Below are 17,346 nucleotides of genomic sequence, written 5' to 3'. Positions count from 1 at the left end.
TTTGCAGGGTTCTCCCCCAGTTCCATTGTGGGGAGACTGAGTGTGTTTTCATTATTCAGTAGAGGGAAGCACAGAGACAGAGGAATACAAACAGGCATCTCTAATGGACAAACAACAGTGGAACAAACTGACTCATGCATCTTAGTCACCTTGTGTTTGTAATGCTTTTCTGCCCACTTTCATGCATCGATTCTCTCCTCTGTTCCAGGTCACCCCAGAGTCTGAGAATGACTTTGGGAGCTACAACTGTACTGCTTCCAATGAGATGGGCACAGAATCCAAGGAGTTTCTCCTCATTCAGGCTGGTCAGTCACAATCACAATCTGTAGCTAATTATCCAAAATCGTCATGCTTCTATACTGTGAATCTAATATTTAATGCCGTCATCGAATTAAATGTACTGTAGTTCTCTAATGAGTACCTTTATGTGTGATTCCTCTCCTCTCTAGATGTCCCGTCAGCCCCGTCCCTCGGGGGGGTGGAGCCGTTCTCCAGCTCAGCCAGGGTGGAGTTCCAGGAGCCTGACGCCACCGGGGGTGTACCCGTCCTCCGGTACCGGGCTGAATGGAAGACTGTGGGCAGGGGCACCTGGGTGCAGAAGGTCTATGACGTCCAAGGAGGTGAGTACAGGGGCAGGACGGGGGTGCTACAAGGGTAAAGAGAGAGGGATGTGAGGGATAAAAAAAGGAAATGTGCTTCTTTATGTTTCTTTTTCTCATTCATTGGCCTTTTTTAAATGAAACATCCGTCCTATATAATCATTTATGCTTGTTGGATTTACCCTCTAATGAGGAAAAAAAGCAAATGTTTTTGTCTGTAATCATTGCATCCCTGTTACTTGTCAAATGGATATTTCTGTCTGAGTGCAGTTTGTTGTGGATTTGTCAGTAATTGTAATTCTCACTTGTATCCTCAGGAACTCTGAGTGAAGTTACCATCATAGGCCTGAAGCCTGAGACCAACTATGAGGTGAAGATGTTAGCCATCAACGGCAAGGGAGAGGGTGAAACTAGCCCCGCTCTGGTCTTCAAGACAGAGCCTGTCCGTAAGTCACACTTCACACCTCCCCAACAACCACCTTGCCACTGCCCATTGCACTTCCTCATTAGAATGAATCAATACATTCAGCTCTGTTGATACAGTCTGTTTGTCAGCTCCACCATAGACATATTGGTCAGAATATAGAACCTTCAGATCAAACATATTTGCCCTATGCTGTGCTTGTAAATCTAGGAAGAAGCTTTTACTGCACAACTGGCTTGATTTCTCACTGCTAGGATGATGAGACAACCCTTGTTCTCTCTCTCTCTCTCTCCCTCTCTCCCTCTTGCTCTTTCCTTACCCTTGATTGCCCCCTGTTGGTTGTAAATGTCACTGGAAGTAGAACGTCTGCCCACTCCTAACTCAGGAATATTATGCCATGCACTGCATATGTAGAGTTGAACTGATCGTTTGGTATCCGAGGACATTCTGATTGGTTGATGCTGCTATCATAAAGCCTTGATAGTTTATTTTCTTTCTTTTTTGTCACACTCTTGTTGTGTAGTTTTCTGTTTATTCATTTTCTCTCATCTGTTTTTCTGTTGGACCGCTCAGGTTATTCTTACACAAGTAAGTGCCTCATCATCATACACACTCACTCTGAGTATTAGTTTGAACTTTGGATAAACTTTCTAAGTGTTTGCCTAACAGTCTGTCTCCAGTTCTAAAACGGTCTAGTCTATTTATACAGTCAGTGGATTTCATGTGGCTTTCATTTGCCTCTGCATTTTCCATTGAGATTTGGCAGTCATGAAATATTGTTTCATGTTTCTTTTGCTTTCTGTTCTCTCAATTTCACCTAAATAGTTTAATACCTTTAATGTGCAGGAATATTATATTGCAGATAACAGATTTGTACGGACATACTAACAATTTGTATATATATATATGACTTCTTAGATGGCATTTTTCATTTTTTCACTGAGGACTCAGGTTTGTTATGCGGTTATTAGGGATTACGCCAAAGATCATAGTTATTATGAGTAGTTAGCATGTGACTTAGACTCTGTTATACCAAGACAAATAGCCTAGAACACCCCCTATTACCTGCTGCTCTTCTTACTGAACAGTACCTACAGTAAGAAGCTATGGTCATTTACTGATACAACTTAACTCTTCCCAAATATTCTTGTGTTGTCGTGTCATGTGTAGGTTGTACATGTACAACTGATACTACAATGTCCGTCAGTATTAGCAATACTAAGTAGTATTAGGAATACGTCTGTGTTTTTACATCAATGCTGCTGTTTTCTGTCAGTATTTCCAATATGTATGTCTTTGTTGGAAATACCGCAGCGTTTCCTCTGTTGTCAATCATTTTGTCTTGCAGGAGAAGGATGGTTTGGGATGTACCCTTTTCCATTTATTACCATATTTTGAAAGTTATTTTATTTGAAATGACTGTAAATCTAGAGCATTAGCCACAGTAGCTGAAGTCATCATTTCTCTCAGAGGAAAACCTGTCATTTGTCCCTGCTTGTGTTTTCAGTGTTGTCAAAAGTTCACTGTTGTTTTGTGTTAGTCTTCAGTCTCTGTTTTGTTTAATTTTGTCTTCAAGTCTTATATCTGTGTTTTTCCTGTCCATGTTTACGTTGTCTATTTTTATATCTTTCATGTTTCCACTTTCCTTTCAACCAATCACATGCGTGCGTTTCATGTGACTGTCATCATGTGGCTTGCATGGCGCTGATGATGTCATCACTCTGCAGAAGGTAACTTTTCGTTCCCAACTTTCATCAGAAGAATCTTAGTTTTACTGGAGAGTCATTCATAACATAAATACTAAATGTCCCAATTCAATAATGTCCCATTTATTTCCATTTATTTTCCATCATGTTAACCCATCATGTGTAGCCATTCAACTGTCGAGACTGATTGTAGCTCCCTGTAACTGTCAGTTATTTAGCAAGGAAGTGTTCCTACTGTAACTCCTCTCAGTACTGTGAATGATGTTCCTTGACTGACCTGCAGAGTTGTTAGCTCAGTGATATATTTTACTGGATTCTCTATCCACAATACTCATTTGTGTTAGCTACTGTATATATCTGCAGAAATCCCATGTATTTCATTTTGTGCCACTCCAAAAAAATCCTTCCTGCTTAGAACGAAGCAGGCCTTTTTTCAACTCGAACAAATACATTTAAAATATGAGCCTGTCTTAAATGATTTTATCCTAAGCAAGTTTGTGATCTCAGAAGTGCATGTCATCCTCTCCTATGAGCGTGGACTTTTCATCCAACTTGTCTAGCAGTAATTATTGACTTGCAAGGCATTTGTTGGCTTCTACACATTTTTTGGAATATCATTAGGCCACTGACTTAGATCTAAATGAAGTTCCCTGAAACTAGCTCTGATAGTCTTACATTTTGTCTCAATTAACTTCCTTGTTATGCGCCCCCCTATTCCCACTTTTCCTGTTTAGTGTGCTGGATGTTTGTTTCAGTGGCGATCACTGTCACAGATTGTAATGGGAGTTATTCATCCGAATAACGTATTCATTCATTCATTCAACAAACAAATACACCTTCTGATATAACTTTGAATTTATCCCAACAATTTCACAGATTTATCACATTGTAATAACTTTTTTGCACTAACCCTCATTTGTCCCTCTCAAGTAGTTTACAGTGTACAAACATCCCCCCTACTGGCTGTGTCCTGACCAATCATGTGTAATTGCTGTATAAATGCTACTTTCACTTTAGCACTCCACAGTAGTCTCACAGCTTGTTCATGAGCACTTTTAGTTGGAGAGGCAGACAAGTGCCTCTAGTAAAACAGTATGGAGGAAGGGTGCCATCTGGAGAAGACTAGGACAGAATATTAACAGCTTTCTTCACGTCTTTGAAACAGGTTTAGGAGAAACCAGTTAAGGGTTTAACAGCAGCTGCTGACCAGCTGTAATACATTCTACGTCTTCAGAATGACCACTTCAGCTCACCAACTAACCTTGATATCACTCATGTGTTTGTTTAGGGGAACCTGAACCACCTAAGCTGGAGGGAACACTTCAAACCAAAGGCAACTCCCTCAAAGTCAACTGGATCAAGCAGGACGATGGAGGCTCACCCATCACACACTACCTAGTCCGCTATAAACCAGTGAGTACTCACACTACCTAGTCCGCTAAACCAGTGAGTACTGCTACTACCTAGTCTGCTATGAACCGGTGAGTCCTGCTACTGCCTAGTCTGCTATAAACCGGTGAGTCCTGCTACTACCTAGTCTGCTATAAACCAGTAAGTACTCACACTACCTAGTCTGCTATAAACCAGTAAGTACTCACACTACCTAGTCTGCTATAAACCAGTGAGTACTCACACTACCTAGTCTGCTATAAACCAGTGAGTACTGCTACTACATAGTCCGCCATAAACTGGTGAGTACTCACAATACCTAGTCCGCTATAAAGCAGTGAGTACTCACAGTACCTAGTTCACTATAAACCAGTGAGTACTCATACTACCTAGTCCGCAATAAACCAGTGAGTACTGCTACTACCTAGTCTGCTATAAACCAGTGAGTACTCACACTACCTAGTCTGCTATAAACCAGTAAGTACTCACACTACCTAGTCTGCTATAAACCAGTGAGTACTCACACTACCTAGTCTGCTATAAACCAGTGAGTACTGCTACTACATAGTCCGCCATAAACTGGTGAGTACTCACAATACCTAGTCCGCTATAAAGCAGTGAGTACTCACAGTACCTAGTTCGCTATAAACCAGTGAGTACTCATACTACCTAGTCCGCAATAAACCAGCGAGTACTCACAATACTTAGTCAGCTATAAACCAGTGTGTACTCACACTACCTAGTCTGCTATAAACCAGTGAGTACTACCACTACTACCTAGTTCGCTATAAACCAGTGAGTACTCACAATACCTAGTCTGCTATAAACCAGTGAGTACTCACACTACCTAGTCTGCTATAAACCAGTGAGTACTGCTACTACCTAGTCTGCTATAAACCAGTGAGTACTCACACTACCTAGTCCGCTATAAACCAGTGAATACTCACAATACCTACAGTAGTCTGCTATAAACCAGTGGGTTTGGGGCACTGTACTAAGCACCATAGACAGTTGTAGACAATGTGCATTCTTATATGCAAAAAAATGATGCTTTTGTACCCATGTCCTTTCAAGGAATACATTCCTAAAAGAGGCTGTCAGGTACTGTATTGTATCATTAAGTTGACCATGGATTGTGTGTGTCCTTTAGAAGCATCAGGCTGACTGGAAGCCAGAGATCCGGCTGCCCAGTGGCAGTGAGTATGTGGTTCTGAGCGGACTGGAGTGGAACACAGAGTACGATGTGTTTGTGGTGGCAGAGAACCAGCAGGGGAAGTCCCAACCTGGAACCCTGACCTTCAGAACCTCTCCAGAACCCGCTGCCATCCCAGGTACCCACACCGTGCACAGGGCACTCACAATGGCACTGCCACACACAGCTGAGGCAGCAAACTCGATCATGTCCCAAACAGGAGCATTTTCTGTTCTCCCAACCACATAAATCTGACAGTACACTTAATAGGAATTAGACGTCTAGATGTTCTCAGCAGGCAAAATTAAGAAAATAGAAAAACAAGCCAGCTGTTGATCAGAGCTGTTCGTGGGTGTTCGCTGTGCAGCAGGAAATGTTCGAACTAGAACTCTCCACCGTTAGTCCTAGAGGGTATGTGAAGAAGGTATTGTCTGTCCCAGAGGGTATGTGAAGAAGGTATTTTTGTCTGCGAGGACCACCCAAACTAACACTTATTTTTGACCATGTCCAGAGTTTGTTTTTAACAGTTTATTTTTTGTGATGTTGGCATACATCGCACAATTTGTTTCTAATTTCCAATCTGTTAGATTTAAACTCCTTCACCGAAGTTGTGTGTGACACACTGTATGAGTTTGCCTTCTCAGTGTTACAACAGGCTGCCTCCGCTATGGACAAATGCTATCCTCCTACAGTGATGGGTACAGTATGTAGATGGATGGTCTATCCTGCTACAGTGATGGGTACAGTATGTAGATGGATGGTCTATCCTGCTACAGTGATGGGTACAGTATGTAGATGGATGGTCTATCCTGCTACTGTGATGGGTACAGTATGTAGATGGATGGTCTATCCTACTACAGTGATGGGTAGAGTATGTAGATGGATGGTCTATCCTGCTACAGTGATGGGTGCAGTATGTAGATGGATGGTCTATCCTGCTACAGTGATGGGTACAGTATGTAGATGGATGGTCTATCCTGCTACAGTGATGGGTACAGTATGTAGATGGATGGTCTATCCTGCTACTGTGATGGGTACAGTATGTAGATGGATGGTCTATCCTGCTACAGTGATGGGTACAGTATGTAGATGGATGGTCTATCCTACTACAGTGATGGGTACAGTATGTAGATGGATGGTCTATCCTGCTACAGTGATGGGTACAGTATGTAGATGGATGGTCTTAGTCCGTGTGTGTGGATGCAGTCTGCTTCTACATAGTTTGGCCTTAACTGATGCAGCAGCGTTCCTGTTCCATAGCAGGTCTTAGCTAGCTGAAACTGACTGCTGACACCCACAGACACCTGTGTTGCAACACTACACAGCTATGATGCAACAAATCCCTGCCAGGCCTCAGGCGATGCAGAGTGCTTTACTGAAACATAGCAGGACTTATCCCTCCTTCTCACTTCTCCTGTTTGTGCTTTCCTTTCTAACTCACCTCCCAGACAAACTCGCATCCCATTCACAACCGTTCAACCCCCAGTTTCCTTACTCATGGTTTGTGGCGTAGTCCTCTCTCACATGCTGTGCTTTTGCTTGAACTTGCTTTAAAGCTAGAATCCTTAGTTGCTACACAAATTTTTTTGACTTATAAATGAATGATATATACCCATTGATTCTTGACGAATATAACTTGCCTCATGAGCTTAGTTCAACAGTTGTAAACCATCAGAACCCAAAATATATATATATTTTTTACTATACGTTTGTAGACAACTTAAATGTGAAAACAGTGTTTTGCCTCAAAACATGGTTAAAACTATAATTTTGATATAATGGATGGTCAGGTCAGTCCTTGCATCCATAGCTCTGTCTATGAATTTAAGAGTGGTTGCTTTTCTCTAGGCCCATCCCTTCGATTTTTACCAAAACAGAGGCGGGGTGCCACAATGTTATTGTTTGCGGATTCCAGATTTAACTGCTTGTCAGTTTAAAACTACTTCTTTAACTTAAATTTTTTTCTTGATTCAGTTTTGTTTTCAAACTTGACATTTTCTCTTCTCTCCTCTCCTCCCTCGTCCCATTTTCTCGCCCTTCTGTCCATTTCCACTCCGTTTCCCTCTCTTCATTTCCCTCCCCTTCCCCCTCTCTCTTCCCTTGTCTCTTTATCTCTCCCTATGTCTCTGCACTCTTGCCTGGTTTTGGAAACTGGTGGACTTCACTACATGAACATTTTCCTCATTACGTATTCGTCTTTTCTGAATCTGTGTCGCTTCTTTCGGTTGGTTTTGACTATATTTGGTTTGAGCAGCGACTCAGGGCTGTTCGTCTGTGACATACACTCTGATCTCCCTCGTCATGTCCATCGTAGCTGTTTTGCTGCTCTCATAGCTAGTTACTTGAGGCGATGCTGGTCTCTCTCTCTCACACACACACATGGAAGAAAGAAAGCTAGCCTTTCTCTGCCCTGGCTGGCTGTCTCTCTGGATAGATGCCTAGACAGACATGTCTCTCAGTGGGTGGGGGAGTAACGACAGAACAAACCAGCCCGATTGGCTGAACTAAACCAAAGGCAGTGGTATCAGCTTAGCTTGGTTCCAGATCTGTTTGTGCTGTATAGCCAATTCCTATGGTCGCTGACGACAACCATAGGAGTTGGCTAAACAGGACAAACATATATGGGACTAGGCTGGTATCAGCTGTCTCTTACAGCTCAGTACAGTCCCACTCCGCTCAGCAACATAGCACAGCTAGTAGTAGCACTCCAGTTGACATTAATGAGCACTAGGGTATTGAATGAGTGGTAATGCTATTTTGAATACTGTGGTAGAGTACTGAGTGAATGGTGGTGAGTACCAGACACTTTACGTAAAGGTTGTGTGTTCTTTTTTCAATACATTGTATGTACTGTAAAGATTTGTAATAACATTCATTTTTACATGGACAAAAGTATAGTCATTTAATTAACAAATAACCAAATTATATATGCTAATATTAATATTGTTGTTTTTATGACACATTGTGTACATACATATAAGTGGTTTTGAAGCAGTTGGGAACTGCAGCAGTTGATTGTTGGTTATTGATTCCTGAACAACTACAAATGTCATTGAAAACTAGCAATTGATTTTTTAATCAAATGAAGTTGTGATTATTTTGTTCCACAACTGCATCATAAATAGACCCTGAGGTCATTATTGAATTGTTAATAGTATTTTTTTGTAAATGAAGCAGACTTTCCAGAGAGCTGACGTTCAGGTTGCTTTCTTTAGAATGGAAACTAGACAGATAATGCTAGAGATCATGTGTTGTGTGGGGTAGTGACTAGCTAGTAAATGGTTGTTTACAAAAGATCTCTTGAAGCACATATTATGTATTTTCTTCAGGTGTTTTTGGTTATGACTAATATCAAATAAAGTTGATTTATTGCATCTTAATGGGTTTGCATTTATTAGAGGGCAGGTGATTTAGATAGATGCCTTTACTGTTCCAAAGACAAGGTACAAGTCACATGTGATGCCTGTTGAGCCTTGTCAGGGAGACATTGATCTCCCAATTTGAGCACGTCAAGGTACCAGTATGCAATTAACATCTACAAAACATTCGATTAGATGCTGTGATATCTTGAAACTATGAAACTGTGCATGACAGGTGAGTTGTCTGTGTTTTATGAAACCATTATGTAGAAAACAAGAGATATTTCCATATTCTAACAGTATGTCCACATGTATTCAGCTGTCTAACTGTGGTGCTATATGTTCCTAGTGAGTCATGCTGTGTCTGTACTGTAGATATAGACGGGGAGTCTGCCCTCTCCACGGGCATCATGGCAGGGATCCTCATCTTGGCCTTCGTCCTGCTGCTCCTGGCTGTGGACATCACCTGCTACTTCACAAACAAGTGTGGCCTCATCATGTGTCTGTGTGGCAAGCCAGGCAGCGGGGCCAAGGGACACAACCTAGAACAGGGCAAGGCTGCATTCATGTGAGTGTCTATTGTCTCAATATGGCACCCTGTTCTCTATATAGTGCACTTCTTTGGACCAGGGCCCGTAGGGGCGGAAGGTAGCCTTGTGGTTAGAGCGTTGGACTAGTAACCGAAAGGTTGCAAGATTGAATCCCTGAGCCGACAAGGTAAAAACCTGTCGTTCTGCCCCTGAACAGGCAGTTAACCCACCGTTCCTAGGCCGTCATTGAAAATAAGAATTTGTTCTTAACTGACTTGCCGAGTTAAATAAATGTAAAAAATAAAAATAAAATAGGGAGTAAGGTGCATTTGGGATGCAGTAAGCTGAAAAAGGAGTCTGCACACTTCAATCAGATGCAATTTCACAGTTTTAATTTGCTGAACTTTGGGTCCGTAATGACCTTTGTCTAAGAGTTTTCTAATTGTGTCGTCCTCATTATGCAGTAGTTCTGTGTCATGGTGTCCATGTAATCATCCCAGAATCCTCTTTGGTCCACAGAAAGGATGAGTCCAAAGAGCCTATAGTGGAAGTGAGGACAGAGGATGAGTGCACAGCCAATCACAATGCAGGAGGACCCACAGAACCCAATGAGACCACACCCCTTACAGAGCCAGAGTGAGTAAAGCTTGACATACAGACACACATACACACGTGTGCGCACATACACACACACACATATATAACTGTTAGGCTAAATAATAGTTCACTCTTATAAAAATCACAATATTCTTGCACAATTTTGACTACATTGTAATGAATGTTTATGACTTTGTGAGCATAGGCAGTTGGTTTATACATATGTCTGTGATTCCTATAAGCATAGTGCACCGTCGTGTGCTCATGTGTTTATGCTTTTTGTTGAAATGTTTCTATAGTCACATTCACACTGCACTTAGCCCAGGGTTAACAAATGATTGAGTAAAAGGAGGGTTAGCTAACCCTAGGCTAGTTTTAACCCTGGTCTAACAACATGCAGTGTGAAAACCCTGTGTGTGTTGTTGTTTCCTCTGTGGTTGTTTTGGGGGGGGGGGGGGGGGGGGTGAAAGGGTTTTGCTGCCATAATACATTTTTCTCAGGAAATTTCTCAGGAGATTTAGCTTTTCGATATCATGGTTGAATCGCTACCAGTCAAAGACGACGTGGATAGATCCACTGTGCTTTTGTCCTCCTGTATATGGTGAACTTGATGAAACCAGTCTAAAAACTGAGACATTAAACACTGAAGTCACATGAGATGAGTGTCTGGTACTATTCAACCCTTCAGGTGGTTGTGTGTAGTGATCCTTTCCTTTAGAAAGACCTCTGTGTTTTCAGTTCATTAGACCCTATATGTTTTCCATGTTAGTCTGTGCATGGACAGTGTCCTTTGTTATTTGATGTGCCTCACTGCATGGAATCCCCTGGTGTGTCCTTTCTCTCTAGTTGATGTTGGCTGCTCTGTGTGTGTGATATCTAACTGCATGCCTCCCCTAACCCTAACGTCCTGCCTGCTCCTCATGTCCACCCCTTCTCCCCAGTCCCCACATCGGGTCCCAGTCACCTCAGTGTCTAGTGTGTGTGTCTCTGCTCTCTCCCTGCTCTCTCTCCCAGGCTGGCTGCCCTGGCTCTGGACACCCTCTCATCTGTAGCCACCATCTCTGACACAGCCAACACAATCTATGACCCCGCCCAGGACAGCCCCTCTAGCGAGAGCACCGCACTCACCTGTAGCCTGTCTGCTCCCTCTACTGACCCCCTGTCTACCCCCGTTACTGACCCCCTGCCTGCCGCTGCCCCCGCCCCGGCACCCACCTCAGAGTCCAACACAGCCCCCCCAGCCCCCCTCATCTCCACCTCTGACATCACAGCAACCCCCCTGTTAGACCTTCTAGAAGACAGCTCTCCTAGAGCAGAGGACAAAATGTCTGAAACTGCTGTTAGTGCCACAGATTGCCATAAATCTCTTAAAAAGTCCCCTATTCCAATACCACCTAGGCGTCGAAACTCTAACAGACCTGCTCCTTCTCCTCCCACTCCCAAGAGCCCCACACCTACCCACTCCACCACTGTGGCCTCCAGGAAATCTGCCCCAGACAGTCCCTCTCTTGCCCCCTCCACTGCCTCTCCTATCCAAAACACGAGGAAAGCTGCTCCCACTCCTGCTCCTATGGCGTTCACTTTCCCAGCCTCTGACACCTCCACTGATAAACCTGCACCTACTGCCACCAGCACTGTTACCCCTGTCCCTGGTACCCCTACTGTCCTGGGCTCTAGTACACCAGTCCCTGACCCTGACAAACCTGACTCTACTACCAAAGACACTCACACTCCTGCCCCTAATATAGACCCCACTACCACTCCCACATCTGTCCCTAATATAGACCCCACTACCACTCCCACATCTGTCCCTAATATCAACCGCACTACCACTCCCACATATGTCCCTAATATAGACCCCACTACCACTCCCACATCTGTCCCTAGTGCTCCTGCTACTGCCTTCAATGCTGATGTAACTGCTGCTATCGTTCATGAGGACACAACCAAATCTGCCCTTGTTTTCCCAGACATTCTCATTCCCACTCCTGCTCCCACAAGTGCCCCCACACCTGCCCCTAATGCTCCCACTGCTCCGAGCTTTGCCACACCTGCTGCCCCCACGGTCACTATCACACCTGCCTCTACTACCTACGACACCCCAACACCAACCCTGACCCCCCACATACCCATCATCACAGAGCCCCAAGCCCCAGAGATAGAGTTTGAGTTGACCAATGGGGTGGCGACTAAGAGCCCCTCCCTGCCCCCAGCAGGGTCCACTGGGTTTCAGAGTAGTCCCACTCCCTCCCCTGCCCCTGTCCCTTCCTCCTCCTCCTTCCAGGCTAACGGAGACGGGTTCGGGGCAGACCTCCAGGCCTCAGGCCCTCCTGCTCTGGAGGAGTTAGACAGTCTGGCCAAGGCTGCTCCACTCAACAACGAGTATGGCTCCCTCTAGAGGTTTATACGTGTCAATGTTTTTGTGTGCCCGTTTAACTTCTATTCTATTATCGCTCAGTCACCAACCTTCCATTTGTCCTGTGAAGTGAAATTGTAGTAGTCAATTGTGGTAACAGTGGTGATAATTGTTAATTAATGAGACTTGTGTAATGGTGACAGAAGTGCTGTAGTCATTGCCATGGTAGTGGTTGTGTGTAGGTAGCATCATGTGGAGTGTACAGTGCTGTGTAGTAGTATGGTACTCCTTGTAGAGTGTGTTGTGGAGGTTGTGCAGTAGCAGTGTTGTAATGACAGTGCCGGACATTATTACTGCTCTTAGGCTGGGGAAAGGGCCAAAGACTAGATCTGGCCTTTCACTCACCCAGACACTGCAACAGATGATCATTTGGTTATTATGTGGTCCTTAGTACTGCTCTATCGCTTTGACTCAGAGGTGCTCTGTAATTATATTACTTGTGCTGGTATCAATCGTCTAACAATTACTACCTATGGCTATTGTCCAAAAATATATTGGAAAAGTAGCGTTAAGAGAGTTGGGCCCGTAACCGAAAGGTCGCTGGTTTGAATCCCTGAGCCGACTAGGTGAACAATCTGTTGATGTGCCCTTGAGCAAGGCACTTAACCCTAATGTATCCTGTAAGTCTCTCTGCATAAGCGTCTGCTAGAATGTAAATGTGTATTTGGGGTGTTGTTTGTTTGAACGCAGCTGTTGTTGTCTCTATTACATTGCAGGTAGACTGTAATGACTGTTCATTTGTAATATTCTCTCCATTGCAGGAAGATATTTGGAGATGAGAAGAGTAAAGTGGAGGAGGTGAAGACAGCTCAGTCAGAGGTGACCACAGAACACAACGATGTCACACAGACAAGCGACAGCAAGGCATGATTGGGCAGCCTCAACCCACCCAAGATGGAGGCGGCAGCAACACTCATTACAGTCTGCAGCAGTTTTTCTTTCCAGTGCCCTTTCTGCAGTTTCAGAACAACAACATGCGTCTGTGCAATAGAGTCCATTAGAGCACAATCTGATTGTGCAAAAGTCAAATATTGTCACGTGTGATTTGTTTTGCTACACCCATTGAACACTAAAGAACACAATTTGAGTGATCTCAAGTGGTATAGGAAACAACATTTCTCAGAGTTATCATTTTTTTCATTGCGGTTGCAGATAAACAATGGATTATTCAGGAACATAACACTGAGTGCACAAAACATTAGGAACACCTTTCTAATATTGAGTTGCACCCCCCTTTGCCATCAGAACAGCCTCAGTTCTTCGGGGCATGGACTCTACAAGGTGTCGAAAGAATTCCACAGGGATGCTGGCCCATGTTGACTCCAATGCTTCTTACGGTTGTGTCAAGTTGGCTGGATGTCCTTTGGGTGGTGTACCATTCTTAATACACACGGGAAGCTGTTGAGTGTGAAAAACCCAGCAGCGTTGCAGTTCTTGACACACTCAAATCAGTGTGCCTGGTAAATTCTACCATACCCCATTCAAATGCACTTAAATATTTTGTCCTCCGCAGTCACCCTCCGAATAGCACACATACACAATCCATGATTCAATAGTCTCAAGACTTAAAAATCCTTCTTTAACCTGTCTCTTCACCTTCATCTACACTGATTGAAGTGGATTTAACAGATGACGTCAATAATAGCCTTCACCAGGATTCACCTGGTCGGTCTGTCATGGAAAGAGCAGGTGTTTCTAATGTGTTGTACACTCAATGTATAATATATATATATATGAAGATATTGACTATATAGACATTACTTTATTATTTCCATGTTACATTGTTCAAATGTTTGAGGGCTAGTCTCATCGAATAGTTTGTTTGCATGTCTGATTTGCAAATGGTTCTTAATGTTTTGTTTGAAACATTTGACTGTTTTACTCTTTATGTCTGTATTAGGGTGGGTTATCATACAGATTGTTTTCATGTTTCAAACAGAAGTTAATTGATGGAGACTGACCTGTAGCAGACCACAGTGCTGGGAATGCTCTGGTTTCAGAGAAACCGCGTATCAGGAGTTATCATATGAGATGTCTTCAACTCACTGTACCTGGGGGTTCATAAAATGAATACTATATTGTGCTAAATGGAGAAGTGCGTATTGAGCAGCTAATATTGTACCGTTATTCACAATGGAACACAAGATAGAACAGAGTGCAACAGATCCAGGGGTTCTCACAGAGAAAGGTTGTAGAGAAGAACTTTAAGTCATCTAAGTGAATGTCTCATCATGCCCCAAGCTTCACCACTTCCATGTTTTAACATCAACTATGATGAGTATCTTATCATATTCACAAGAAAACAAATCAAATGCCTGACTTTTATTGTTTAACATCGTGTTTTTGAAGCAAAAATCTTTAAAAGCCTTTTTGTACTCTCTAAATGGAAAGGTTTCTTTTCCACTCCTGACTGCGAGCTTGTGCACTGTGACTGTGTCAGTGGATTGTCTTGTCGTCACTTTCAATAATATCTACATAGCTTTGTCATGAAAGGTTTACCTATATATTCTTTTTAAAATGGTATCTATGAAAACAGTACAGCAAATGACTTAATATGGTCATTGTGACACATACAGTATATATACAGTTGTTGATCTCTCCCCGTCACACAACGGTCTACTGTGGCCTGTAACACAGCCTGGGGAGATATGTTGAGTTTTTTGGCATGATGAATTCAAACTGTACTTTATAAAATATGTGTAACAGAAACCCAAATAGACATACCTATATTTATTTAGGCAATGTGAGTTATGAGAGGGAGTTATCAGAATGAGGTCTGTTCGGGCCTATAAAACGCTTTATTTTAGTCCCCAGTTGTTGTTCAAGTGTTCTGTAATGTTGTCTTTGAATTGATTTTGTTTTTGTACAATAGCAGGCATCATGAGCTTGTTGCCTGTTGACTTTATAATGCCAGAGACAGAGGGCAGGTTGGTAATCTGACAACAGAAGAAAACAACACTCCAAAATGTTAATATGTTGTACTGCCACTTTCATGTAAACAATCATTCCCCTCAGTATTTCAGTGGCATAGAACAGTCATGCCAGAACCTGTACAATTACAACCCTCTGCTGTTGTCATCCTCCCACCCTGTCCCTTGTCTCTGGAGCCTCTTGTTCTTATTGGGTCAAACCCAGTGGACCGTTCTGCTCTCAGCGGTGTACAGTCTGAATACTAACCCGTTTACAAAATAAAACAAGGTTTTGGAACCTCACGCTGTTTACCATTGTTTTCATGGCAAATCCTTGTTTTATCTCATTATATTAGTCTGCCCTATTCCCCCATCTTGTTTGTGGATATAGTATACAAGTGTGAGCACTAGGTGGCATGAAATGACAATTTACAAGTGTAGTATTTTTTTGCCAGATTATATCAATGTCCTTGATGATAAAGTAATATGACTCCTTGATGAAGGTATTAAATTATTACATTCTAGATTAGGTGAAGAAATGGGAGAATGTTAGGTGGTAACAGAGTATAATAATGTGTTGCTTTTGCTGTATTCCCAGAGTCCCTGAGTTAGTGACTCCTGTTGCTCCTCTCTCTAGACTAGAGTGACTAATAGAATTGTAATGAGCCACGGTCAGATCCATATCACCCAGGCAGATCTACCAGTATTTTTTAAATCTGAATGTATACTATTTCAGTAAGTGATTAATAATGGTTAATTGAACTAATTGGTTTCAATTGCATCTGGATCTAAAGAATACTGACTTTTATTCACCCTGCCCAAAACCTAGGTTGTGAGGACTGTTGCCCTGTAGATGTCTCTCTTTCCAGCCTTGATAGAACCGGGAACAGAGAACAATCATTCAAAGCTGTGACGTCGCCTGGGTGATGATTTGCCTACTTGGAGTGTGGATGAGTTTGGAGCGGGTTCTGTGAATTGCCTTGCCATTATGTTGCCTGAATGATAAAGCAATCAATCGGCTCAGTGAGGACATAACAGGCCACTAAGGTAAGGGGAATTATAGTGAAAAATATTGCAAGAATACTGCCATTGCACAGGTGATTCGAAAATACTTTCTGAAATAGCTATTATTCAACCTATTTGCAATTCATGGACAATGTTAAATTATTAGTTGACATATTTACTAAATGGCATTCCCTTTGTGTTATTGTATACGTGTTCGCATTTCCGAAAATGTTATTGAGCCTAAAGTTTCTCCGCAGTTAGTGTAACAGGGATTTAAAAACTTGACTGCTTAGTATGCTCGCGGTACGATCAGACAGAGAGAGACGTGACTGAGCCGTGATGTGCGGTGCGCCCAGGCTATATGTTGTTCCTATACAGTTTAACATTATGGCGATAGTGAATTATTTCATGTTTAGAGATTTAGTAACTATATCATTTTAAATGCTGGTGTTTTGGGGTAGGAATTCGTGATTCCATCAAAGCTCAGTTTGCACCTGATGCGCTCTGTTGCTGAACTACCCAGGCTGAGTTTCAGCATTACCCATCAAGTGGATATGGGTCAGTGGTCACTGAAGGTCAGAAAATATAACCAATAATCATGTAACTATTTGTTGTAGCATTTATTTATATGAGCTATATTGGTTTAAGAGTGGCCACCCCTAAAAACAATACGCCTTGGTCACACCGACAGTGTCTGCGCAAAATGATACCATATCTCGATACACAGTACCAGTCAAAAGTTTGGACACACCTACTCATTCAAGGGCTTTACTTTATTTTTACTATTTTCTACATTGTAGAATAATAGTGAAGACATCAAAACTATGAAATAACACATGGAATCATGTAGTAACATAAACAGTGTTAAACAAATCAAAATAGATTTTATACTTGACATTCTTCAAAGTAGCCACCTTTTGCCTTGATGACAGCTTTGCAAACTCTTGGCATTCTCTCAACCAGCTTCATAAGATAGTTACACAGAATGCATTCCAACTAACATGTGTGCCTTGTTAAAAGTTAATTTGTTGAATTTCTTTCTTTAATGTATTTGAGCCAATCAGTTGTGTTGTGACAAGGTCGGGGTGGTATACAGAACATAGCCCTATTTGGTAAAAGACCAAGTTAATATTAGGTCAAGAACAGCACAAATAAGAAAAGAGAAACACCAGTACTTTAAGACATGAAGGTCAGTCAATCTGGAAAATGTCCAAAACTTT

The 17,346-nt window shown here is 42.4% G+C and overlaps 2 protein-coding genes across 17 annotated transcripts in view; both read left to right on the top strand.

Annotated features, from left to right (window-relative positions):
* Positions 1–15,424, top strand: part of ncam1b (neural cell adhesion molecule 1b) — a 106,583-nt gene extending 91,159 nt beyond the window's left edge. For 3 of the 16 annotated variants that reach the window (XM_031790878.1, XM_031790874.1, XM_031790873.1), the window contains 12 exons: positions 209–305; positions 450–620; positions 917–1,045; positions 1,597–1,611; positions 1,942–1,974; positions 2,751–2,753; positions 4,018–4,142; positions 5,269–5,449; positions 9,045–9,237; positions 9,719–9,835; positions 10,811–12,178; positions 12,974–15,424. In XM_031790878.1, the coding sequence (XP_031646738.1) occupies positions 209–305; positions 450–620; positions 917–1,045; positions 1,597–1,611; positions 1,942–1,974; positions 2,751–2,753; positions 4,018–4,142; positions 5,269–5,449; positions 9,045–9,237; positions 9,719–9,835; positions 10,811–12,178; positions 12,974–13,082 (2,541 nt within the window). In that variant the 3' untranslated portion in view covers positions 13,083–15,424. The other 13 variants (XM_031790882.1, XM_031790879.1, XM_031790876.1 and 10 more) reach the window with 8 other exon arrangements.
* A 630-nt stretch (positions 15,425–16,054) lies between these two features.
* Positions 16,055–17,346, top strand: part of LOC109906088 (zinc finger and BTB domain-containing protein 16-A-like) — a 28,673-nt gene continuing 27,381 nt past the window's right edge. Inside the window, exon 1 of the mRNA XM_020503750.2 lies at positions 16,055–16,168. The gene's annotated coding sequence lies outside the window, so the exon portion shown is untranslated. The remainder of the gene's footprint in view (positions 16,169–17,346) is intronic.

The sequence above is a fragment of the Oncorhynchus kisutch genome, linkage group LG15, assembly GCF_002021735.2.
Source record: "Oncorhynchus kisutch isolate 150728-3 linkage group LG15, Okis_V2, whole genome shotgun sequence".
Classification (NCBI taxonomy): Eukaryota; Metazoa; Chordata; class Actinopteri; order Salmoniformes; family Salmonidae; genus Oncorhynchus; species Oncorhynchus kisutch.
This window is presented reverse-complemented; position numbering and strand designations above follow the sequence as displayed.